This window comes from Nelumbo nucifera, chromosome 2, assembly GCF_055504915.1.
Source record: "Nelumbo nucifera cultivar China Antique chromosome 2, China Antique-T2T, whole genome shotgun sequence".
NCBI classification, from domain to species: Eukaryota; Viridiplantae; Streptophyta; class Magnoliopsida; order Proteales; family Nelumbonaceae; genus Nelumbo; species Nelumbo nucifera.
The window spans coordinates 66,702,881-66,729,734 of NC_142650.1; the positions used below are offsets into that span (position 1 = coordinate 66,702,881).

The 26,854-nt window shown below is 38.5% G+C and overlaps 1 protein-coding gene across 1 annotated transcript; it reads left to right on the forward strand.

Annotated features, from left to right (window-relative positions):
- Positions 1–510: 510 nt before the first annotated feature.
- On the forward strand, positions 511–25,699 carry LOC104591130 (VAMP-like protein YKT61). Its single transcript, XM_088898901.1, has 6 exons — positions 511–842; positions 1,240–1,337; positions 9,943–10,047; positions 10,210–10,275; positions 23,312–23,398; positions 25,340–25,699. Exons 1-6 carry the CDS (start codon positions 650–652, stop codon positions 25,388–25,390), a joined length of 600 nt encoding a protein of 199 aa, XP_088755027.1. The 5' UTR covers positions 511–649; the 3' UTR covers positions 25,391–25,699.
- Positions 25,700–26,854: the final 1,155 nt, after the last annotated feature.

The window sequence follows — 26,854 nt, forward strand, 5'->3', positions numbered from 1 at the left end:
CTATATACATATACTTGATTAGGTTCACGAGCCTCACGAACCGAGCTATATTAAGCTCGAGCTCGACTCTATTAGCAAACAAACATATATTAGGCTTGAATTTGACTCGAAACTTTGTTTAGACTGAACTCGTGGCCACCCCGGTGATAAATACGGGAGATGTCGTTGTGAGGTGCGCTATTGAAGAGCATACTCTCTGTACGTGTGTCGTTGGTGGAATGAACCTGCTTAGCATGGACGCTATTTTCTGGGTCTGGTTTAAAACCCGATCCGCTTCCGTCCCCGCCAATGCCATCAAAAGATGGGCAGTTGGGAACGGAAACGGATAAAACATTCTGTCAAAGGCTCAACATATTTCAACTTTTCAAGGGCTTGGCGCCCCGAAGGGAGAGAGGAGGGTCTACCACTGACTCTGAGATTATGGGTCCGGGCCCTGAAATTGGACGGTTGAGATCCGTTTGATATGAGGCTACATTATGACATAGGCCTACGGTAGTTCCCTAACCCAATAAGTATGTGATCAGCGGTGCTTCCAATTGTTTCCTTTTTCGACTGCTCAGCGACCCGCGAAGCGATCAAGAAACGACCGGAGAAGCTTTTTCCAGTTTTGGAGGAACCACGAACGAATTCCGATTTGTAGGGAAGAAAAATGAAGATCACGTCTCTTCTGGTTATGAAATGCAGCTCTGAAGAATCAGATCCGGTTATCCTCGCCAACGCCTCTGATGTCAGCCAGTTCGGGTACTTTCAGAGGTCGTCAGTCAAAGAATTCATCGTCTTTGTCGGTCGCACCGTCGCCAAACGTACCCCGCCGGGCCAACGCCAATCTGTTCAGCACGAAGGTCTCCTCTTATCTTATCGGTCATTTCCGTTTTAGTTTTCTTTTTTTAGATTTTAATCTCAGTTTTTGTCTAATTGCATCTTCTATGGAGAAAAAGGTTTCTTGAAGGCGGAAAATTGAATGTATTGATTTCTTTTGCCTTGCTTATATTTGCGAAAGCATAATTGAGCTTTTTTAAATATTGTTATTATTCTGTTCATGAATGCTTTTCTATGCCAAGAAAACCGAGTTGGTTATTGCAAAATCGAAATCTAGCGTTAGGTTTTTTGACCTGTACGCTGGATGATTGATATTTGTTGCGCTTTTTTTGGCGCAATTTGTATTTTCTAGTAGGGAAGATTTGGAGGGTGGAAACTGTTCTGAGAAATTATATTCTTTCTATTTGTTTGTGTTTTTAGAATACAAGGTGCATGCATACAACAGGAATGGTCTCTGTGCAGTGGGTTTTATGGATGACCACTATCCCGTGCGCAGTGCGTTCTCTCTTCTTAACAAGGTAAACCCATACTCCTCTTCCATTGCTAATAAAACCTTGACATTTTCTGTGAGAAAAATTTGTCTTTTTGAACAAATCCTTCATTTTTCTCTTTTATGTCAATATAACCATTTGTGAGTCTTTCTTCTAGCCATTCATTCATGTGTGCTGTATTGGTTTTCTGATCTTCAAAGTGCCTGCTAATTTAGCTTGTAAACTTATTGATATATAACCTGGGGTCTTGAATGCTTGGTTCTGTTAACCATAGGCATTCCTATAGCTTTAATTTTTCTTTGTTTTTAAAAACTTCTGCAATTCCTTATGCCAAAATTATGCATGCTTGAGATTGCGTAGAATGGAGTTTAAGAAAGAGTGCATGCTAAATGATAATTTCTCTGAAATTTTCTTGCTCACATGGAATGGGATAATGTGGCTCTGTTCTTCTTTTGTATCATCATTTGTGGCATATAGATCTTGCTCTCAGATAAATAATTCTTCTGTGCATAGGTGCATTGTGATCGAATGTCAGATAATTAGCCATAGTGTTACTATTAATATGTAGTTTATCGCATAAAGAGAAAACTTATTTAAGGTAGAAAGCATTTTACAATGAGAGATGTTGAAAGGTTGAACCTGCTGGATGCTAGTCTAGTGGGTAGATTTGTTCTCTCTTGTGGGAGCAAACAAAAAGAGTATTATTATTATTATTAATTTTTTGATTGGAAAAAGGTATTATTATTGGTTAATGTTTTTCAAATGCTACCTCTAATGGAGTGTATCAGCCTATTTCTTTGGCATCGAACTCTCAGTTCATTGTTCCCATTCTGCCCTCTATTACAATTTACACCGACTATGCAACAACAGTTTCAACTTGAAATTGCTCTTGATGTTCCTACTTCAAAGACTGCTACTCAGGAAAATGTTGATGGGAAAGGGCAACTAGGTATAGGGAAAAAGCTTATTGTAGATCAAGAGCTAAATTTGGATGTTTAACAAGAAGATGCCAATGATGTTCACAATGTGTTCGAAGAAAAGATTCAGCATGTTCAGATGGTAATTTTTGAAGATAAGAATCCAAGTTTTGGTGTTGCTGATTTTTTTATCCTTTTTGTTCCCAATATCTAATTTGTGACTTAGAACAAATATTGATACTCTGCCACTTCAAAACCCAAGGACAAGTTTTTTTGAACCAGGGTAGAATCAGAATGGTGCAAATGAAAAAGCAAGCAAAGAATTCATGGGGAAACAAACCAATTTTCCAATTCCTACATCAGCTTCAGAATTTTTGGGCTATAGGATATTAGTATTGTTTCATTTTTTTATTTATTTTCTAGATGTTGGTATCTTCAGAACATGGTTCTGTTTTTTTTTAGTTTTTTATTTTGAAATTATTATTTATGGTAACTCTTGGACTTGCTAGTTATAGTAATTCTTGTAATTGCTATTTTTAGTAAACTCACGGATTACTATTTTTAGTAATTTCTGGTGTCTTTAAATTTAGTTAGTCAAAATAGGATTTGGAAAGTGTTATCAGAGTTATTTTAGTAATTAGAGCCCTCATTTGAGTGTTACGGGTCATCTATTGATTTGTCTTGACTCTAAAACAATTAGAAGTTGTTTTGGGTCTGTTTCCTATCCAAATTGGAGTCTGTAAAGGGCCATCTGAGCTCATGTATTGAGCCTATAAAAAGAGTCATTGTAATTGTAAAAAGAGGAGGGTTGATTTGAAGAAATGAAGATTGGTTCAGTGAATTCTGGTTGTTGCTAGAAGAGTTTTCTTTTTTTCCCTTCTCTTTCATCTATTTCTTCTTCAAAATGACCTATCTCATTGCTGTTTACCCTGATAGCAGGCATTCTACTTTTCCGTTCATATTCTTCATCTCTAATCACCCACAATCCTCATTCACTCCATAGATCCTAAATTAATAGGACCCCTACCCTGTCCTATATCACTCCCTAAGACCCTAGATTGTTGTGATCGACATTGGGTAATGGTTTTATGGGACATAAGTTCAACTTTCATTTTTATTTTGCTATAATTTAATTTAAATATATTTTTTTACCATTAGCTCGTAATCTGTTGTTCGGTTCAAATGATCGAGTTGATGGTTTACTGACCAATTAAACATTTTCCTTAAAATAAGGGGTTGCAGGGTAAATAGAACTAAGCTTTTGCCTGGCTTCCAGGTTGAATGGTCTGACCATCTGGGTCCATAATGGTCTAAATCTGAAACATTGGCTGGGAGTGTTAGCAAGGAGGGTTTTTCCAGGCAATGGAATCATTTTCTGTTGGTCAGAATAACACGGTAGTGACTCACAATTTGTGGATGATACAATCATTTTCTGTGAGGGTGGTGATCATGATCCTATGAAAGCAAAGCACTTAATGGAGGTGATAAAGTTGTTTGAATATATCTCCAAGTTGAAGATTAATTTTGAGAAGAGCTGTGTGGTGGGGATAAACTTGAGGTAGAAGGAACTGAATGCAGTAGTATAGTCTCTAGGTTGTGTTATTGAGTGCTGGCCTTTGAAGTATCTTGGTTTGCCTTTAGGAGATTATCCAAGAGAAACTAGATTCTGGAACCCAGCAGTGGAGAGGTGTACCAAGAGATTGGCAGCTTGGAAGAGAAATTATATTTCTTTAGGAGGTAGAATTACTTCGATAAAGTTCACTCTATAAAATTTGCCAGTCTACTACTTGTCGGTTTTTAGGATACCTAGGAAGGAAGTTCAAAAATTAGAAAAGTTGATGAGAGACTTCCTTTGGGAGCCCAGGGAAGGTAGAAAGGATCACTTGGTAAGATGGGAGGTAGTGTGTCAGAGCAAAAAGTAGGGAGGTCTAGGTATAGTAAATCTAGGAAAGAAAAGTTCTTCCTTGATAGGTAAGTGGTTGTGGAGGTGGCCTCTGGAGGGTGGGGGCTGGAAGTTGTGGCAAGAAGTGATAGGTAGTATACATGGTGGTGCAAGCAATGGTTCTCTGGGGTCTCTTCGAGGGCTACTCTGGCATCTCCTTGGAAATCCATTTGTGGAGTGCTTCCTCAGTTCCTTAGCCTAATCAGGTATGATGTTTGCTTTGGAGACAAGGTTCTGTTTTGGGAGGACCTTTGGATCGGTAACTCAACCCTTAAAGACATTTCTGCTTCTCTTCATTCCCTTTATTTGCTTAATAAAGAACCTGCACATCGTTTTGTGTCCTACTCTTAGTTGATCGGGTTAAGTCGGGAGTTGGGACCAAGAAGAAACCTGAGTGACAGTAAGCTTGTTTTGGAAACCTCGCTCTTGCAAGTCCTTGACTCAGTTTTCCTGGTTCTTTCTAAGCTTGATAGTCGTATTTGGGTTCCGCACCCTAGGGGCTTGTTTTCTTGTGCCTCTTTCTTCTCTTATTTGTGTTCAGTCCCGAACCTCTCCCCATGCCCTTTTAAAGAATTCTGGTCTAAACCTGTTCCTCCCAAAGTTGGGGCTTTGTGTTGGGAAGTCTTTCAAGGAAAAATAAACATGTTAGACACCTTGCAAAAATGAAGACTTTCCTTGTGTCTTTCCCCCAACTGGTGTATCCTATGTAAAGCAAGTGGTGAAAGCTGTTACCACCTCCTAATTTCTTGCCCTTTTGTTGTAGTCATTTGGGAAAAAGTCTTTGATCTTTTTGGTCATAGGTGGATTGTGCCTCTGCAGATTGGAAATCTCTTTGACTCCACAATCTTCAGCTGGCCAAAGAAGAGAGGTAAAGTCATGTGGAGATGTCTTAGGGCTGCTTTGATATAGACGGTGTGGGAAGAGAGAAATAGCAGTCTTTTGTGATAAAGGAGTCAGGAGGCAGTGTGGGAGTGTATTTTAAATAGAGCTATACATTGGGTTAAAGCCTCAAACCTGCTCTCAGATTTCTCTGTTGATGACTTGTGGAGAAACTGGGGAGCTGTAGGTAGAAGTTCTTTTGCAAGGAACAAACCAGTGGTAGCTTGGGAACCACCTGATGAAGGCTTTATCAAACTAAACTTTGATGGCAGCAGTTTAGGGAACCCAGGTCTAGCTGGTATAGGAGGAGTTTTCAGGAATAATGAAGGACATATTGTTGCTGTTTTCTCAGGCTGGTTAGAGATATGACAGTTTGTGTTCAATGGGAAAGGTGGTCAGCAAATGCGATGGCAGATTACTTTGCGAAGTTGGGGGTGCATAAGTCTGAACTCTTTTTGGCTCAGTTGTAATTTAGGTTGTTGTAGGTTGGGATTGCACCTTGCGTCCCTATTGGGATGGATTGTATTGTAAATCTCGATGTAATCCCTTCTTTTTTTAAATAAAACTCTAATAAAAAAATCATCACCAGCTGAAGACGGGAGAACCAAGAGAGGATAGGGGTGCTTAGGTGCATTTGTTCATTTATCTTGGTGCTATTGGAAGATTACATTATCTGACAAAAAGATGGGTCGATGGGCAATCCAGCTTGGGGTGTTGTTATGAAATTTCTGTTGATAGATTGGGGAAGGACTTAGGTCATAGGAAAGATAGGTCACTTATTTTTGATTGTGGGTAACTGTGTATTAGGGTGTTGTTAGTAAGTGGAGTGAAGTGGATTGCATGATTTCTCTCGGTGATGCCTTATCAGTTGAGTTTGTATACACCTGGATTTTTCCCTTTAATAAATTTATTTTATATTAACTATAAAAAGGAGCTATGCTTGGGAGACCACCCCTTCTTTTTGGTCCGGTCCCTTCATGGCTGTGCTCCCTTTAGGAATCTGGGCAACCTTTTAGGGTTTCCCTTACTCTGAATATAGGCATGGGTGGTTTATCCCAATAGAATTGTTCTCTTCAAATGGTTCCCCATATTTCAGTCAGAGTTACTCGTAGATTTTGGTGCTATTGCTTGTTGGCTTAAGTATTTATTCGGCAGTGGTACCATAGCACCAATGTGGTATTTTAACTGGCATTAATGATGATTTGTAAATCTATGCAATACTAAAGGAGAGTGATTATTGTTCGAAAAAAAAGGAGAGTGATACCAGTGACTTCATCAATTGGCTAAATATGAGGAATCTAGGGGAAATTGTTCTATGGAAGCATTTCTTTTTCTTGTTTAAATGAGTGGGTGATTACAAGTTAATACAAGAATGAGAATGTGGGATTGAGTCTGAGAGTGGTTACTTACCATAATTTCCAAATGTTAGGTTGTATCTAGTCGACCTGTCCCAAAACCCCTGATAGCTAGGACCAGCAATGCATTATGAACTTACATGTTGCCAAATGAAAAAGAAGGCAATGACTTCCTGTGTGTATCTTTTAATGGTTAAAGATTGAAAACCACACACATTCAGTGTTGTCAATGTGGCACAAAGTGATATGTCTAAATTTGATAAAATGGTACAATCTCAGATATTAGTTAATAAAGACTGGAAGTATGCAATACTTCAGATAGGTGGGACCACATGGAAGCCTCTGCTTTGCAAATATAAAAAGGAAAGTCAATGTGGCACAAAGTGATATGTCTAAATTTGATAAAATGGTACAATCCCAGATATTAGTTAATAAAGACTGGAAGTATGCAATACTTCAGATAGGTGGGACCACATGGAAGCCTCTGCTTTGCAAATATAAAAAGGAAAGTTGGATGGTCTGAGATCAAAAACAACATTGGCCATCTAATGTGGTCCTATAGTTTATGGCAGCTGTCTACCATAATACTACCAATTGGAGGAAGGCCTAAAAGAATCCTTCACTATGTCTCTTTTATTTTATTTCTTGTTTCAATTTTATATGTTGTATCCAATCATGTTTGATGATGCATGATGAAAGAAAACTTTAAAATAAGTTTGTGATCAACTTGGCAAACTGGCTATTAGTTGACTTAGTTGATAGGTCTTCCTCGGTGGTTGCATCATGGTTATTCATTGACTAGTTAGTGATGCAGTCAATATGGTTCTCAACTGGCTAGTTGATTGACTAGTTGACACTTTGATAACACCATGTGCAGTATGTACATGTCCAACTCTTTATAGATCAGTAGAAAGTCAAGCATAGAAGCCCCAATGGCTATTTATAGACCACTCAGAATAGAAAGTCAAGCATAAGAAGCAGCATCTATTTCCTGAAGTGATAAAAATCGAAACTCTAGCAATATTCCATAGTGGAGACTCTAGAAAATCAATTAGCTCTCTATTTTGCTCATTTTGCAGATTACCGATTCCAATGGCTATTTCTCCTCTGAATGATACTTAGCTGCACTCTTTCCATAAGCTGCAAATAGTAAAAAGAGAGCAGGTCCTTTAATATGTCCTCCCTCTTACCATAACATGTCAAACTTGCCAAGAGGATGCAACTTGAATAAGTTTCTTGTAGGGGGATTATATGGTGTTTTAACAGGACTATAAAGTGAGACCACAATATGGGGAGCAATCTAAACCCAGTCCATATGCTTATACAGAATTATCACTAATTTAAAGAAGCAAAATAAAGGAAAAGAAAGATGCTTATATAGATTGGCCTGGAGGAAAGACTATTTTTCTTGTAGTCTTAATATTGGTGGATTAATGATATTGTGTTTCTGAATGTTATTGTTGGACTTAATATGAGAAACAAAAGAGAGGAGTCATTTATCAAAAAAAAAAAAAAAAACAAAAGAGTGGGGTCCTTTGAATTTTGTGAGACATGAACAATGCAAATTCTATATTGGGAACTTCCCTAATAACTGGATGCATGTACAAAGGTGCCATATCATGTCAGATACTTCAATAGTGTAAATATCATATCTGGTACTGCATCCAGCCATTCGATTTTCATATCCATAGGAACTTCCAAGGTTAAATTTATTGTAGATGTCATTTGAGATGCACTCCTTGGTTTTGCTCATGTTTGAGGAGTTTGATAAAGGATTCAGTGGAAGAGGTATGAGCAGGAATGGTATCTTTTCTAGATTGGTAAATTTATTTGGGGTTGTTTGCTTACTTTTGCATACTAAAATCATAGAGAAGTTTTCTATACATGTTCATCTGTGTTATCTATTATGTTTTGTGAGTTCAACTTCAGCAGTCTTTTGCAACTACTAGTCTGCTAGATCTTGAGCTGTTAAAGTTTTGCACAAAGAAGCCAAGGCAGAAATAACCATATACTTTGCTCATTTGCTCTCATGAAGTTTGGTTTTCATTGGAGATGCTTGACTCTGATATTGGCTGGCAACCTTTTGAGCTGTTCATTTTGATGATTGGTGTTTACAACTTTACATTGCAAGGAGAAAATTAAATTTTCCTTCATTGTGCAAAAGAAGGGTCTCTTAGCACTTCAATTTTCTAATTATCTTCATTCTGTTTTTCCTTTTGATAAACCAATTATCTGCATTCTCAATGGTGCTTCTATGACTCTGGCTACACAGCATATTAACATTTCTAGCCATTGGTCACTTTGATTTTCCTGATGGCCAAGCCTTGCAATGTTTAGGTCTCTTCAGAGGAGTGGAAAATTATTGTTCTTAATAAGAGAAGAGATGCTAAACTTCATCATTAGTTGCCATATTGATGGCACTGAAGTGAACAATTAAGAAGAAAAAGAAAACAAATTGTGGCTGGCCTATTTCTGTCATGGTTTGAGACTGAGACATGGAAATATTTCTTTAGGCTCAGTTTGGGAAGACTACAAATACAAATATGTACTGTGCAAAACAAGGTTTACAAATACAATAAACAAGGTTTTGCACTGTAAATATTTGTATTTGTACTCCTCCCAAACTGAGCCTTAGCAACTGGGACCACCTACCATTTTGATTTCAAAGCTGACTTCCTACACTCTCAACCAATGCCTTCTATTTCACAATATATCTAGTTCTTCAAGTTTTAAACCTTGTCTTCAACTTGTTTTGGAAGATCTGGTTGCTCATTTCCTTCTAAACATGGTGATGGAAGACATACAGAAGGATGTGATAGAAGTAACTTGCCATACAACCAAGATCTCCTGTGTTTGAGGGTGGGATCCTACATATCCAAAAAGAAATTATTCTATAATATGCGGTCCTGCAATGAATGAGTAGGTGATAACTATTTTCTTTACATCCCTTAACATAAGGCAACCATTTTTATTCTTCTGCCACCATGCAATAGGTGATATATAATAGATCACTGTATCAACCTTCAAAAGAAGAAGCCCCCGTTGAATGGAGCTAGAGAGGCCCAAAAGCTTTGAAGCAATGGAAGCCTGTTTCCAGCTCTAATATCAAGTTTCTAACTGTAAATTGCCCCTGAGATTCCACTTGAACATTTACATCCTCTCAAATGCATGTAATGCATGTAGTTTTGATTTTTCTTTCTGTCTTTTGTCTTGTTTTCATTGGGATAAATATGAAGGCTTAATCTCATGAATTGGCTGGGTGGGTTCTATTCTAGTTTAGTAGGATTTTACCTATGCTTCTTATCACTTCATTGTATTGAGGAGATCATTTTTGCATAACTTAAGAGGTGATTAATTGTAGCCTACTGACTTACTATGATTCTGTCAATTTTTCATGATACCTTGTGCTTAAAGAGTTGGTACATGTAAAGTGTATATTCTTCCTAAGGTGCTGATATGAGATGGTGCATAAAATTTAATATCTGCTTCTTTGCTTGGAAGGGTAAATAAAGAATTAAACTAAAATTAATGGTACCCAGGTAGTGGATGAATACCAGAAGAACTTTGGAGAATCTTGGAGGACTGTACAGTCAGATTCCACCCAACCATGGCCCTATTTGAATGAAGCTCTAACCAAATTTCAGGTACCCGTCTGCATCCTGATTCATAATTTAATTAGAAGATAGAATGCCATTGTCCATTTCCTCTTTTAACATTCTACCCTGTTGTGGGTGAAGCTTGTGTACCATATGATTTTGAAGTTTTTCACTGAAAATAACCTGGATGTGTTTTATTATTTTCTTCAGGACCCTGCAGAAGCTGATAAATTGCTGAAAATCCAGAGGGAGTTGGATGAAACTAAGATCATTCTTGTGAGTTTTTAATTATGGATTTGATGGTAAACAATATGCCAAATCTGTTTCATCATTTTATTACCAAGTATGCCTTATAAGCTTTTTTTCACATATTGATATGCATACAACTATTTTCATATATTTTTTATTATTTGTTTGAGAACAGTTTGCTTGAATTTTTTAAAATACGAACTAGAAGATAATCCCCATCAGTATCTTGGGGCTTTCCAATCTTGTCAGATTGACCATCTGACCTAGTTCTACCCACTACTATAGGTTGTATTTAGTACCAATATTGTCAGATCAAGATTGGATTGGATAGTGATCTCTGTTAGGAATGCAACCCAAAGGTTTTCTGGGTTCTGGAAACCATAGTTTTTGTATTTCTGAATAGTTGGATAAATTGCTTTTGACCCAGGTGGTTTGGTAAAATCTGGTCATTTTTAGTAAACTGTCTGAACCTTAACAAATCAAATGTGGATTTTTTTAGTAACAAAAACACAACATGAAGTTTTGAATCTATGTTAACCCTTTGAAAGCCAAGACAATATACCATCAAGCTACAAATCTATTGGTGTGCTAAATAAATTATTTAGTTAATTTTTACATCTAAAACAGATATTTTTTATCAGTACATCTAATCTACATGTTTTCCCTTACAAAATTTTAACAAAATTAGAAAGGACAGAGTTAGAAATGAAGTCATACAAAAGAACCTAAGAGTATCTCCAATAAGTGATAAAATGAGAGAAAGTAGATTGAAATGGTTTGGTCACATGCATAGATGACCATCTACAACACCTGTTAGAAAAAGTGATTTGCTGCAAGTTGAATGGGCTGGAAAAGCTAGAGGCAGGCTGGAAAAAGACTTGGGTGGAAGTAATAAGAAATGATTTAAGCACCCATATTGGATATGACACTGAACAGAACAGTATGGTGAAATAGAATTCATGTAGCCAACCCAATATAGTTGGGACTTGGGACAAGGCTTAGATGATGATGATGATGATCAACTCAGTTATCATCACCATATGACATGAATGCAACAATCCCTAACTCAGAAAGTGTGGGCCTGGCCTAAAACTTCTCTGAGCAACTGCTTGTTGTTTATAAAATGAAATTTGGGGTGAAGAGGGAGGAGACTGGGTGGAGCTTAAAGCTTCGGGGCTGTCAGGGGGAGCTGTAATTATATGGAATCCAGGGGTCTTCAAAAAGGTTGGGGAGGACACTGGAGTGTTCTCAGTCTCAGTGTGCTTACAAGAAGTAAATGGTGATTGGAGAGGGTGTTTAGCAAACGTTTATGGGCTAAATGAGGAGGGGGAGAGGGAGGAGTTTTGGGAGGAATTATGAGGGTTGAGACAGAAGTTGGTTGGGCATTGATGTGTGGGTGAGGATTTCAATGTACTAAGAAGAAGAAATGAAATGAAGGGGGGAAGGGATAGAAGAGTTTCTGTAGGCATGAGGAGGTTTGAAGATTTTATAACTAGTAATGAGTTGATAGATCCACCAATGGTAGGTGGGAAGTTTACCTTGTCGAATGGCCAAATTCCAGCCATCCTCGGAAGGCTGGACAGATTCTTATTTTCAGGAGATTGGGCAGAGTATGTAGGGGAAGTGGTCCAAGAACCAATGCCAATACAGTTATCAGACCATAAAGCAATCCTTCTGTGAAAGTTTGCTGCTGTTATAGGCCTTGAATCTTTCAGATTCAAGAATGTATGGCTACTCCAACCAAACTTCATGGAATGGGTAGAAAGTAAGTGGAAGGACCAGCAGATTTAAAAATGATGAAAAAATTGCAAGCCATTAAGCAAGAGTTGAGGGGGAGAAGGAAAGAAGCATTTGGAGGGGAAGAGGGTAGAGAAAAAGAGATTTAGGAGAAGCTGGCCAAGTTAGAAAGGGTAAGAAAGGAAGGCGAATTCAAGAGAGAGACACAAATCGAGATGGCGGTGTTGGAATCCGAGCTAGAGGACCTGATGTTGAGGGAGGAAGTCTGGTGGAGACAAGAATACCTCTTTTTCCATGCTTTTGCAAATGGGAGAAGGAGAAATCTGATCATGATGATCCAAGTGGAGGAGGAGGTGATAGACACATGGGGGGGATTCTAGATAAAGTGGTTTCTTATTACAAGCAGCTGTACACGGGGAGAGATTGGAGTTGGGTGTCTCTGGGAGAATTGGAACCAAATAGGTTAAGTAACAGTGAAGTAGTTTGGCTAGAAAGGGATCTTGAAGTTGGAGAGGTAAAGGAGGTTTTGAAAAAAGTCAATGGTGACGAAGCACTAGGACGCAATGGTTTTAACTTTAATTTCATTAAAAGCAGCTGGCATTTCTTACAAGAGGACTTTATGCAGATGTTCAAGGAGTTTTTGGAATTCAAAACTCTAGATAGGAGGGAAAATGCTATTTTCATCTCACTAATATAGAAGAAAAAGTGGGGCAGTGAACATAAAAGACTTCAGACCAATTAATCTGATAAGCACAGCCCTTACAAGCTTTTGGCAAAAGTGTTGGCGGGAAGGCCGAGGAGAGTGATTCAGGAGGTGATAGGGGAGACACAGATGGCATTTGTAGAAGGAACTCAAGGAAGACAAATCCTGGATGGGGTGTTGGTGGCTAGTGAATGTATAGATTCAAGGTTAAGAAGTGGAAGACTAGGTTTGGTTTGTAAAAAGGTTGATGGTGTTTGGGGAGGTTTGGAGGGGCTGGGTATATGGGTCCATTTCATCAGCCTCCTTCTCTTTGTTAATCAATGGAGTATCATCAGAATTTTTCCAAGCATTTAGAGGGCTGAGGCAAGGCGACCCTCTTTCCCCTCTATTGTTTGTCTTAGTCATGGAAGCACTAAACCTGATCATGAAGAAAAGGTGTGCAGAGGGGGTGAATAGAACGCTTCAAAGTTGGAAATGAAGGCCCATGTATCTCTCACCTACAATATGCTGATGATACACTAATTTTCCTAGATGCTTCAGTAAATCAAGTTCTGAACCTAAGAGCTATTTTGGCCAACTTCGAGATGCTAGCTAGTCTAAAGGTGAATTTAGAAAAGAGTTCACTGATAGGAGTTGGGGACATAAGTGTCGAGGAAGTGAGACAGTTAGCAGAGGTGCTGGAATGTAAGGTAGGGGAGCTACCTTCACATATCTTGGGCTACTGGTGGGATCAAAGACAACACCAATTAACATATGGAGGCTTAATAGAAAGGGTGGAGAGGAGGCTAGATAGATGGAAAGCCAAGTATCTGTCGTTGGGTGGAAGAATCACACTCATGAAGAGTGCTCTGTCTAGTCCACCATCATACTATCTTTCCTTTTTAAAAGTTCCCAAAGAAGTGGCTTCTGCAGTTGAGAAAATTCAGAGGGACTTCCTATAGGAGGGGGGGGGGACAAAAAGTTTCACCTGGTCAAGTAGGAGAAGGTATGTTAGATCGGGGGGGGGGGGGGGGGAGGATTACGACTGAGAAGGGTAAGACTAATTAACAAATCACTTTTAGTGAAATGGTTATGGGGATTTGGGCAAGAGGGAGAGAGGGAGGCATTATGGAGGAGGGTGGTGGCTGGAAAATCTGGTGTGGTGAGGTTTGGGTGGGAATCAAGAGAGGTAAGAAGTTCCTATGGAGTGTGTGTTAAGGAATTATGAGGTTCAATCAAGATTTCAGAAGTTAAGTTTAAAGTGGGGGAAGGTCTTAGGGTAAGGTTTTGGGAAGATGAGTGGCTGGGGGTGGGAAAACTTTGTGAGGTGTGTCCTAGGCTCTACAATCTGACAGACCAACAGATGTCTATTGAGCAGTGCTATGAGTGGAGGGCAGAGATAGTGATTTGGAATCTGAAGTTCAGAAGACCTTTATTGGACCAAGAAGTGGAAGAGTGTAGTCTTTTATTGGAAAAAGTTGAAAGAGGCAAATATTTCCAGAGCTACAGCAGATGGGCTGTGGTGGAAAGACTGTAGAGAAGGATGATTCTCAGTTAAATCCTTTTACAAGGCTTTACTGAGAGATGGTAGAGATTCAGACAAGACAAAAGGAATATGGGGCAACCCAGTGCCCCCAAGGGTAGAATGTTTTGCTTGGCTGGTGGCACATGACAGCATTGTAACTTGTGATCACTTGAAATCCAGAGGCTTTCAGCTAGCAAATTGCTGCTATATGTGTAGTCAGGAAGAAGAAACTGTCCATTTATTCTTCTCATGTAATGTATCAAGCTTTATGTGGAAAATTTTCTTATATCTGTTTGGAGAGATTGCTTATCAACCCTTGGCCCCAGCAGAGCTATTTTCCAAGTGGCCGAAAATCAGAGGAAGCTAGAAACCCAAAATCCTGTGGAGCTGTATTCCATTTGCAGTTTGCTGAACCATCTGGAAAGAGAGAAATAGAAGGGTATTTGAAGATAAGGCAAAGAATATTGAAAATTTGATAGCAGGAGTGGGCAACACGATATCAGCTTGGGTCCTCAGTCCTCCATAGTTCAACCAAGTGAATATGGCTGATCTGTTAGAGAATTTTTGGAGCACTTTGGAACAGAATCCTTAAAATTTTGGTTTGTCAACTAGACAACTAGCATTTTGAGATGTGCTTTTTCCAGTTTAATGAAATTTCCTTTTTATCCTTGAAAAAAAAATCATGTGCTGTGAATATGGGAATCACCCTCTAAGCATTGTAGATATTTGCAAACAATAGAAGATTGCATGTGTACTTTGCACGAACTATAATTAATATTGAAAGGCAACTTGTTTTTTGTTAAATAACAGAACCAATTTATTAAGAAAAGAAAGAAGAAACAGGTACAGAAGTGGGGGGAGGCAAATTCTCTTAGATCTCCCCAAAAGGGAATAAAATTACAACAAAGCCCAAACATTTCATTCCTTCCCTCCCCTTGTTTGGCAGGTGCATCTGTAAAGGAGTTAACAGACCTTTTGACCCACTGCAGTCTCACTTCCATACCCCGAGTCATCCACTTAACAATCCTTCTTACATTAATGTAACTCCACATGTCATCATCCACTGTAAAGGAGTCGGCACACCTTTTGATCCACTGCAGTCTCATTTCCATAACCTGAATCATCCACGTGACAATTATTCTTTCATTTAGTATTTGTGTGACACCCAGAGATGTACACACCAACCACTCTCTTTCTAAAACCTCTCCACGAGTTCTCCCTCTTTATCTCTCTTCTTTTTCTTCTCCTCTTCTCTCTTCCTTTCTTTATTTTCCGTTCAAAATCTAAGAGATATTTGTAGTCTTGTACGACTACTTGGTATCAAAGCCAGATCTAGGGCTTCTCATGTGAGTTTGATCCGCCGACTACATGCAAATTTCGTAGGGCTGGAAGAATAGAAAGATCAGTTCTTCAGCTGATTCTTGGAGGTTATCTACAGCAGCAGTCCGAAAATTGGATCGATCCTTGATAAGCAGGAAGAATCAGAGAAAGATAAGAGGATAAAGATCAGCTCTTTGATCAAGACTGGAGGCGGCTATCAGAATTTCAGAGGAATTTTGGTTCGAGATCAACCTTTCAAGACTAGAATAGACGATCAGAATTTCAGAAGTTCTTTGATAAAAAAACAGAGTGTTTCCGAATTCCCTGGTGAGATTTCTATCTTTCTTAAGATTGACAGCAAGAATAACTTGATCTAAGAGGTATGGTTAGAAAATTTTTTCCTTTCTATATTTCTTTTGGGGTTTAAGAGAAAACCCTTGAGATTCAGGACTGTTATTATTCAGGGAGGTAATCAGATTTGTCTCCCTCGATTTAAAGTTATTCTTTACTCTTTGGAAGACCCAGTAGTGCTGTTTCAGCAGGACTGCTATAGCTGAATCTGTTTTTTTTTTTTTTTTGTTATTAGTCTCAAGACCAAGTAGGTCGACTGTTACAGTAATTAGAGAGGTTTCTTTTACTGAATCAGAATTCTTCATCTAGTCCCACTACTAGTTACAGACCCAGTAGGCTGATTGGTACAATAATTAGGAAGTGCCCTTTAGTTAACTTCTAAGAATGGACTTTAAGAGCTAAGGAGAGGGTGTTTTTGGAACTGGTTTAGGTGGCATGACTGAAAATAACTTCCAGATTATAACTGCAAAGTTTGATGGTTCAAACTACTTAGAGTGGGCCCAATCAGTCATGATGGCCATTGGGGGAAGAGGAAAGCTGAACTATTTGTTGGGAGATGTGAAGGAACCAACTAAGGAGGACCCCACTTATGCTAAGTGGATTCAGGAAAATTATTTGGTGATGACATGATGTGCAACTCCATGCAGCCAAACATCAGTCAAAATTACTTATGGGCAAAAATAACTAAAGAAATATGGGATGTTGTGAAAGAAACCTACTCTCAGCCCCTTAATGTTGCTAGGGCTTATGAACTGAAATGTGAGGTTAAAAATCTCAGACAAGGAGAGAAATAGGTCTCTGTTTATTTTTCAACCCTAAAATCTCTGTGGCATGAGATTGACCACCTTGAGACAATTGAATGGGAGATTTAGAAAGATGCACAGACTTATAGAAAGCAAGTTGAAACTAATAGAGTATTTGAGTTCCTAGCTGGCCTAAATTTTGAGTATGATATTGTAAGACAACAGCTATTGACAAGAGAAAATGTGACTTTGTCTCAAGCCTATTCCCTAGTGCATAGTGAAGAAATTAGGAGAAAGGTTTTGTTACAACAACAACCTTTCAAATCTGCCCTGGTAGTAGTTAAACCCAAGCCCGGGGGAGAAAAGGAAAGGGATATGAAGAAAGAGGCTAAAAAGGACCTAGTTTGTGAACATTGCAAGAAACCTAAACACACTAAAGACACTTGTTGGAAGTTGCATCCACATCTAGTTCCAACAAAACTCAGAAACAAAAAGGGGAATGCCAATATGGTTGTCAACACTTGATAGTGCAGCCTCAATGGCCTCAAGAGGCACTCCTCTAGACACCCTAGCTATTGTCCGAGCTGCTCTAACACAATTGGAAAGTGAAGTCAGTAACTCAGTATCATCTCCTCAGCCATCATTAGCTCCTTCAACCTCATCCATTGCTCAATTAGGTAATCGGGCCCCAGCTTATCATGCTTCAGCTCTAGGTAATACAGAACATTCTTGGATAATAGATTTAGGAGTATCTGACCATATGACTGGCTTATCATGCTTCAACTCCAGCTTATCATACTTTTGGTAAAGACAAAGTATCCATTGTTGATGGATCCCTTGTTCCTATTTCTGGCAAAGGAGACATCAAGTTGTCTAATGCAATTTCCCTATCCTCCGTCCTGCATGTTCCTAAGCTTAATACTAACTTGCTCTCAGTTAGTAGCATTACAAAAAATCAGAATTATTCAGTAACCTTTTTTCTTGATCGATGTGTTTTTAAGGATTTGGAAACAAAGGTGATTGGGATTGGCAGTGAGACAAACAGAATCTACCTACTTGGAGGAAGTGCTCATAAGAAATCCTTTGTTTCTCAGTCTGTTGATCAGGTGATGCTTTGGCATAATAGGATGGGCCATTTATCCTTTCAGGCTTTCAAAAGTTTGTTTCCTAGTATATTTGAATTTGTTCAGATGACAAGTTTGAAATGTGAAAGTTGTGAACTTGCAAGCAGGACTACCTATTCATTAAGTAATAACAGAAGCAATATTCCTTTTGAAATTGTGCATATTGATGTTTGGGGACCTTATTATACCACTGTCATGGGGGGGGGGGGGTACAGATATTTCCTATTATTTGTTGATGATTATACTCAGTTTTCTTGGGTTTACCTTATCCGTTCTTGAGATGAGGTTCCAGCATTAACTCGGATCCTTCATCAAATGATTTTAACCCAATTTGGAGTCAAAATTAAAATTTTTAGATCCGATAATGTAAAAGAATATTTTTCAAACCCATTAGCCTCCTACATGCTTGATCATGGGATTATCCATTAGAGTACCTGCCCACATACACCACAGCAGAATGGGGTTGTTGAAAGAAAGAATAGACACATATTGGAGGTAGCCAGAGGCATTATTTTTACCTCAAATGTGCCTATACGTTTTTGGGGGGATGCCATTCTTATAGCAGTTTATTTTATCAATCGGATTCCCTTAAGGGTTCTTGACATGAAAACTTCATTCACCCTTTTATACCCTGATAAAGAATTGTTTACCATTCCCCTCAAAACCTTTGGGTGCACTTGCTTCGTTCAAATCCTTGGCCCTCATCGTTCCAAAATTGATCCTAAGGCCTCCAAATGCATTTTCCTTAGATATGCTCAAACTCAAAAGGGATATTGTTGTTATGAACCCACTTCTAGAAATAGATTTGTCTCAATGGATGTCACCTTCTTTGAGGATAAACCCTATTATCCAAGGGTTTCTCCTCAGGGGGAGAATAGTGAAGCTAGGAGTAGCTCATTAGAAGTTCCTTTACCAATCCCGTTAAGTGAAGAAGGATGTAACGGGGAAGGATGTCAAAGGTGCAAGGATGTGAGAGTCTATCACAGACATTGGAGATGGGTTGATTTCGGACATCAACAATGCAAGCCAGTCCCAGTCCCAGTCCCCTCTGCAGATCTAGATCCAGGTACCACAATAGCCCCAGTTCCTCCTGTAGATTCAAATCCAGGTACCACAGTAGCCCCGTTCCTCTTACAGATCCAAATCCAGGTACCACATATGAGAAACATCCAACTATGGAGCCTTCACCTTCATTTGGCGACCTTGATCTCCCCTTAGCAGTCCAAAAAGGCAAACGCCGTTGCACCATAGCTTACTACATTTCTTAGTTTTTATCCTATGATCATTTGTCTCCCTCCTATGAGTCTTTTTTGCATCCATTGTTGATATTCCCATTCCTAGAACAATACAGGAAGCATTGAAGATACTAAAATGGAAGGATGCAATAAAAGTAGAAATGGATGCCCTCATCAGAAACAATACCTAGGAGATAGTTGATCAGCCCAAAGGAAAGAAACCAGTTGGATGTATGGGTATTCACTGTGAAACATAATGCTGATGGTTCTATTGAAAGGTATAAAGCCCGATTAGTTGCAAAAGGATTCACTCAGAGTCCTATTATCTCTTGCAGCCAATTACTCTTGGCCATTGTATCAGATGGATGTCAAAAATGCCTTTCTCAATGGAGATTTGCAGGAAGAAGTTTACATGTTGCATCCAGGATAGTATAGCACGGAGACAGGAAAGGTTTGTCGATTGAACAAAGCTTTATATGGACTAAAACAGTCCCCAGAGCTTGGTTTGACAGATTCAGACGAGCCCTTGATAGGTTCGGATATGTGGAGACCCAGTTAAACCACACCTTGTTTATTAAGAAAATGGATTCTTCCGTAACCTTGCTTGCTATGTATGTGGATGATATTGTAGTAACGGGGACTGATAACTAGTGAAACTGAGTCTCTTAAGCAACTCCTCCATCAAGAATTTGAGGTAAAAGACCTGGGGGAATTACGATACTTCTTGGGCATTGAGGTAGCTAGATCCAAGCATGGGATTTTTGTCTCTCAACGAAAGTATGTCCTTGATTTGCTAGAAGAAACAGGATAGTTGGGAGTTAAGCCTGCAAACACACCTATTGAGCAGAATTACAGGATTAGTGTAGAAGGTGGAGAGCCTATTGAAGATAAAGCTTTGTTCTAGCGGTTAGTTGGAAAACTTCTCTATCTTTGCTTCACACGACCTGACATTAGTTATGCAGTCAGTGTAGTTAGTCAGTATATGCACTCTCCTAGAACTACTCACCTCCTTGCGGTTGAAAGGATATTAGCATATTTGAAGAGGTTTCCAAGCAGAGGCTTTTTGTTCAAGAAAAATGGCCACATGAAGATAGAAGTCTACACAGATGCTGATTGGGCTGGGTGTGTTGATGATCGAAGATCTACCTCTGGATATTGTGCCTTTCTAGGAGGTAATTTGGTCTCCTGGAAGAGTAAGAAACAAAGTGTTGTTTCTCGTTCCAGTGCTAAAGCTGAATATAGATCCATGGCAAATGGTGTGGCTGAGATTCTATGGTTGAGATCATTACTTGAGGAATTAGGTATTGTTTATGAGAAACCCCTAATGTTGTACTGTAATAATCAAGCTGCAATTAATATAGCACATAATCCAGTAAAGCACGACAGAACTAAGCATATTGAAGTGGATCGACATTTTATCAGAGAAAGGGTTACATCTCAAGAAGTATGCCTTCCCTACATTGCCTCTGACATGCAGCTTGCAGACCTTCTCACCAAGGTTGTCTCAAGAAAGAAATTAGAAGAAGATCTATGCAAGTTGAGAATGACAAATATCTACTCCCAACTTCAGGGGGAGTGTAGGAAACTGTGGGCCCCACATTAGTATATGTGTGACACCTTGGATGTACTTAGATTTAATCAGCTTTCCTAGTAGGATTAGTTTCTTTTTATTCTATCTTATCTAGGATTAGTTTTGATTTTAATCTTATCTTATCTTGCCATGTAAGCATTGAGTTATTTTACAATTAGGAAATTATGTATATAAATTAAGGAGTGGGGCGACTGTTTCAGCAACACCAACGACTCTCTTCTTTCTAAAACCTCTCCATGAGTTCTCCCTCTTCATCTCTCTTCTTTTTCTTCTCCTCTTCTCTTTTCCTTTCTTTATTTTCTGTTCAAAACCTAAGAGATATTTGTAGTCTTGTACGACTACTAATGTAACTCCACATGCCATCATCCTCCTTTTCTAGCCTACCTACCTATTACCAATTTTGATCTCCTTCAATGACCAATCTATTAATGTTTAGCTACTTAGCCCTTTTTGCACCTTTTAAAACAGCCATAATTTTAGCTTCAGTGAGTTCCCATTCCCCAATTTGGCCTGAAAATATAGCAATAACCTGACCTTCCTCATTCCTAAAAAGTCCTCCAATACTTTTACTAGGGGCTGAGGATGCCGCAAAGGATGGGGAACATTTTTACTAGGGGCTGAGGATGCCACTTCCTTCCAGTTATATAGCAAATCCGTTGTAGGAATATCTTCAAATAAAGCCATCGGTTTCACCCAGCAAAGGAAGCCATATGTTTCCTTTCCTCTCATATTGTCCAACAAATCACAGCTCTTGTGCATCTCCATAACACTCTTCCCCACTTCTTTGTCCAGCTATGATCAAAAGAGTCAAAAAAGGCTTTGCACAATTGGTGGAGTTCACCTACAACCAAACAAAGAGAGAAATCAATCCCAAATAGAAGAAACAAAGGGGTAGGAGATTAGTAAGTGATAGCAAGACTCAACATCAGCTTTACAAAGAATGCACCAAAAGGCTTTTTTATTTGAAGTATATCACAGGTGTTAATCCTTCCCAATAGAAAGCCTTAGTCCTTGGAGGAATCGGTTTACCCCAAATTCGGAAAGGGTTGCCCAAGACTATCAGAAGGTTGAGCTAAGGCTTTGAAAAAACAAGCATAGAGAAGGGAATTGGTTTTTTAGTGGCGAACTCCCCACGCAAACATGTTCCCAGAGCTTGGCTAGACTTCCAGAGCAAAGATTATACCTGGAAAAGGGAGGGAATGAATGTGGAATGGAATGTATAGACTTCCAAGGAGAAGCACTAGTAGCTTGAGCCAATATTTCCACATCCCAGCTCTCAGCTGGAATGCTTAAAATCACTTTAGCCCATAGTTTATCCCTCTCCACTGTCTCCACAACCATTTCCCTTACAGAGCCATATTCCTAAGCCACCAAAACTCCTACTTTTACCACAACTTCCAACTAACCCTATGAACCTTTCTTCCCTCCCCTAATTCCCACAAAAGAATCTCTAATTAGTTTCTTCAAGCTTCTGCAAACCCCTGTTGGAATTTACACCGATAAAAGGTGAACAGGCAGGTTGGCCAAAGTTGACTTGATTAATGTAATTCTGCCACCCAAAGATAAATAATTCCTCTTGCAATAAGCTAATCTCCTTGTAAATCTGTCACTACAGGGTTACAATAACTTTCATTTCTCGGGCTATCTCCCAAGGGAAGGCCCAAGTAATTCATTGGCCATTGGGAAACTTCACATCCCAAAATAGTTACACAAGTTGACCCTTTCATCCATGTTGACCCCCACTATACAACTCTTATTAAATTAATTTTTAAACTTGACATTTGCTCAAAGAGTTGAACCACCAACTTCAGATTTCTCACCCATCTGGGGTCATCTCCCTCACAGGATAAGATTGTATCATCAGCAAACTAAGATGGTTAATAGACACTCCATCCCTTCCCACTCTCCATCCTCTTGTCAGCTCTCTCGAATCTGCTGTATGGATTTATCTCCCCAAGACATCAGCACTAAAGTAAAGGGGAGAGAGGGTCTTCTTGTGTAATTCCTCTGATAGCTGGAAAATAATCCACTACGACCCCGTTCACTAAAATTGAGTAGTGGGAAGTTCTAATACATCCTCAAACCCATTTGCACCACTTATCTCCAAACCCATAGTTTCTCATCATTTCCATTAAGAATGTCCCATCAACCAAGTCATAGGCCTTCTCTAGATCAAGCTTACATGCTAGATCCTTTTTTTCCAGTTATTTTGCTCTTCCACATTCTCATTAGCGATTAAAATATGATCAATTGCCTATTCTTAATATATGCCCCTTGATTTGGGGAGATAATAGAAGGAAGCATAGATCTAATACTCTGAGCAAGCACTTTTGCAATAATTTTATACAAGTTGTTATCGAAGTTGATGGGTCTAAACTTTCTTGGGTGATTTGCATCCAATTATTTTGGGACCAAAGCAATGAAAGTGGAATTCACTCCTGGAATTATTGTCCCTCTCCCAAAAAATTCATTAAAAATCCTTGGTACATCATCTTTTAGAATGTCCCAATTCCCAACATCAATAAAAAGCCATTGTAAACCCATTTGGACCTGGTGCTTTGGCTCTATCCATTGAAAACACTGCTTCCTTTATTTCCTCCAGGTCAAATCTTCTCTCTAGCCAATATTTTAAAACAAAATTGATAAGATATATTTTGTTTGGATTTTCTTTTGATGCAACAGTTAATATATGATTCTTCTGCTGGTATGTCTTTCCTCATACTTTATTGATCTTATCTTTTTTCTGTTGATACAGCATAAAACCATTGACAGTGTGCTTGAACGAGGTGAAAGGCTGGACAGTTTAGTTGAGAAGAGTTCAGATCTGAGTGCAGCATCACAGGTACCACTTAGATTGCATTTATCTAGTTATGTGTTCCACCACCATACATTTGTTAATACATTTATGTTTATGTATATATACACATTGAATTCTATTCCTGCCCACATTTACATATATTTGTGTTTTTAGTCACATGATTTCTTTCTTTTTCCTTTAATTCAGAAGCAGGGAAATGTTTAAACTTTAAAAATGGAAACTTCCTTGTTTTTTTGGTTGCCTGCTAGTATACTCATTTCAACACCAGTAATACTGGAGTCATGGTTTCAATAATGGCGTATCAATGCGTACGGTATACCCAATTTAAAGTTGTTCTGCCACTATTATTGACTTACTGGTCTATCATGTGTTCTCTCTTTGAAACAAAGGATGATAAAGGGCATTAGCTAAGTGAAGGTGTTGTGTCCACAATAGTGTTGTTCAAAACTGTGATCCATGATTCCCCAGAAATGAGTTGATACTCATTTCCACACCAGTAACATTGAAATCATGGTTTCAATAAGGGCATATCAATCAGTACGCCCAATTTAAAGTTGTGCTGCTACTATTATCAACGTACTGGTCTATCATGTGTTTTTCTATTTCGTAAAAAGAAGGATAAAATGTATTAGCTAAATGAAGGTGTTTTATCCACAATAGTGTTGTTCAAAATGGTGATCCTTGTCTGTTTCTGTTGCACTTGACTACAAATCACTATAAATTTAAACTGATGTTTCTTCAGTCATAATGTCATGTTCTAGACTACAATAATCAATCTTCATCTTAAGCCCATATATATATATATATATAAATTTATTTTGAGTAGTATAAGCCACTCATTAATTTCTAATGAGTATGAATTAGTCCTAAAAGGATATCTGGTCTGGTAAGTGCATAGCAGGGACAACCATTTTAATGCTTCACTTAAAAAACCACCCCGGTAAGAAGTTGTTACCATACAAAAGGCCCCCTCAATTTCCAACCTGGGCAGTGTACTTGCTGTAGGATTCAGTCCTATTAGGATTCATCTTATTTGGACATTTCTGGCTTTCAAGATTTCCTTGATGTCATTGAGGTAATATATGGTAATCCCCAATCCAACCACCCACAATTTTACACCATCTGACAATTAGTGTATTCTCGTGTCAATTAGTGTAGTTCACAACTGAACTCATGGATTATGCTTGCCTTCCTGATGTGGGATGAATAAATGGAAGATTATACAAGATCCTCCACTTGACGTTAATTAATTACTTAATACTCAGCATTGCAAAGAACAAATCCAAAAACTAGGAAAATCTTCAGGAGCTAAATTATGAATTGCTCTGGAGTTTAGATTGTCTATTTATAGAAAACTATTCTTATGAATTCCTTTCCTAGACAGCTATGAGTGCTTTCTTGAATGTATAAGGTTCTTGTTATCCAAATTGGCCAATCTCTAAGTACCCCCCTCCCACCCCCTGATCTGGGAAAAAAGAAAACAGATGAAGAAGAAATGTAAGATTAAGAGACAAAAGAATATTAAACATCATCAAATTTGAATTCTCTTCCATAACTCTTCCTTTGGCAATCTATCAATCTATCGTGTTACCAATCAATTCCATTGAGTGCATTGATTATAGATACTGTGGATGATAAATCAATGCTTTAATCATTGATGCTTGTCTGTGTCTCAAATCAATCGTCTTACATAACCACTTAAGGATGTCTTATATTTTTAATTGCAAAGCTTGCGTGGTTAAGGTGGTCAATTGGGGTGGAGATGCCTGTTAACAATGTTTATAAACTTGTATAAGCGAGCATTTTTTTGGCAGTAACTGATCAATGTTTTTAATTAATATAGTAAAGAATTGTATAGCAAATATATTGCATTTTGCATATTGCCATGCACATATTGTAGATCTAGTAGTGTGTATAAGACTTCCATGCTAACCTAAATATTCTGGGTGTTAAATGTTGGAACAGATGTTTTACAAGCAAGCAAAGAAGACCAACCAATGCTGTACTGTGTTATAGGTTTATAATAACATAACTGAACGAGCAAAAGTAATTCAGTTGCTGGAGAATATTTCTTCTTCAGAGTGTTCACAACCTGGTTCCTGCTCAGAAGACGATGACAACAAAATGAAAATTGTAATCTATTTTATATCATATGCACAAGTATTTGGCCATCAGAATTTCTTGGACCTGTATTTTGTCTTTTTGTCTTCTGTTTTCCTTTCTAGTGAAGGAAAAGCAACATGTTCATGACGGATTCTTGTTTCTATAGTGTAAAGACATTACTTGTTTATATATAAGCAAAGATCTGTCTAAGCTTTGGTTGAAGATGAACCCGTCTTATTATCGGTTTGCAAAATCTAGGTTTATGCGCATATCCCTCGAAACTTTTAGGGCCTGATCAGGGAGGTCAATGCATCATGTGGTTAGAAAATTGAGGTGCCACAGCTTAGATACGGTAGTAATTCAAACAGCCAATGTACAATAGGACGACCATGGTGGTTCTCTTACTGAGACCGGTTGTCGTCATTGTCAACATCATTATATGGGATCAGCTATGCGAATTCACGTTTTCACATTTCTGTTTTTTAGGTATTGGTGCCACGCACCACTAATAACTGCCCATCTCCAAACGGTAGTTGCGGAAATCGATTTTGTGTCAATGCTGGAGCGAAGCAGTTAATATACCACCGAGCTATCCCTCGAGTCGGCTTTCACAATTCTGTTTTGTTCACTGCCATTTTAACAACAGTTACGGGCGCTTAAATAATTTCTTATTACTTGAACTCGTGTCCTTTTTTGTCCGTCTCATCCCTTGTAGTCTCTTTTAACTTTCAACAGAATGACAGATTACTTCTTCCTATAGATTTTAGATGGTTTTTTATGTATATAACAAACCAATTTACTCTAATTTCTCTTATTTTATCACTTATTAGAGCAATTCCTAGATTCTTTCAAATTTCATATCAGGGACAAGTATTTAATCCAGATCTATATATGGGTTGTTAACACATTTAAAAAGTTATGTGCCATTTTCTTTCTCTTGTTGAATATTTGTTTTAATTTATTTCTTACTTTTTTTCTTCCCAATAACCTTGAGAGGGGCTACTGAAGTTGTTAGAACTTGCATCGGCTTAGATAATTTTGTTTCATTTTCACCATTTTTCTCTTCCCTTTGGAAATCGCCTAAGCGATGTTCTCCAAAGGTAGCCAAGCTAAGTTCCATGTCATGGGCACGGGTAGCCAATTCTTCAAATGTTTGGAGTTTTACTCCCTTGAGGATGTAATGTGAACCCCAATGCATGCCTTGAATACAAGTATCAATAGCTGAAGCTTCTGAGAGCTTGTCTCAACAATTAAGGTAGAGATTTCTCTACCTGTCAATGTAGTCAACAACTGATTCATCCTTCTTTTGTTTTATGGTAGTGAGTTTATACATACTTACAGTATGTCGAGTACTATAGAAGCGATCCAAGAACTCTC

Coding starts and splice junctions, on each gene's coding strand:
- LOC104591130 (XM_088898901.1), top strand. CDS start 650: ATGAAGATCACGTCTCTTCTGGTTATGAAATGCAGCTCTGAAGAATCA. Junction 843..1,239: donor CCAATCTGTTCAGCACGAAG/GTCTCCTCTTAT, acceptor TTGTGTTTTTAG/AATACAAGGTGCATGCATAC. Junction 23,399..25,339: donor ATCTGAGTGCAGCATCACAG/GTACCACTTAGA, acceptor ATGTTGGAACAG/ATGTTTTACAAGCAAGCAAA.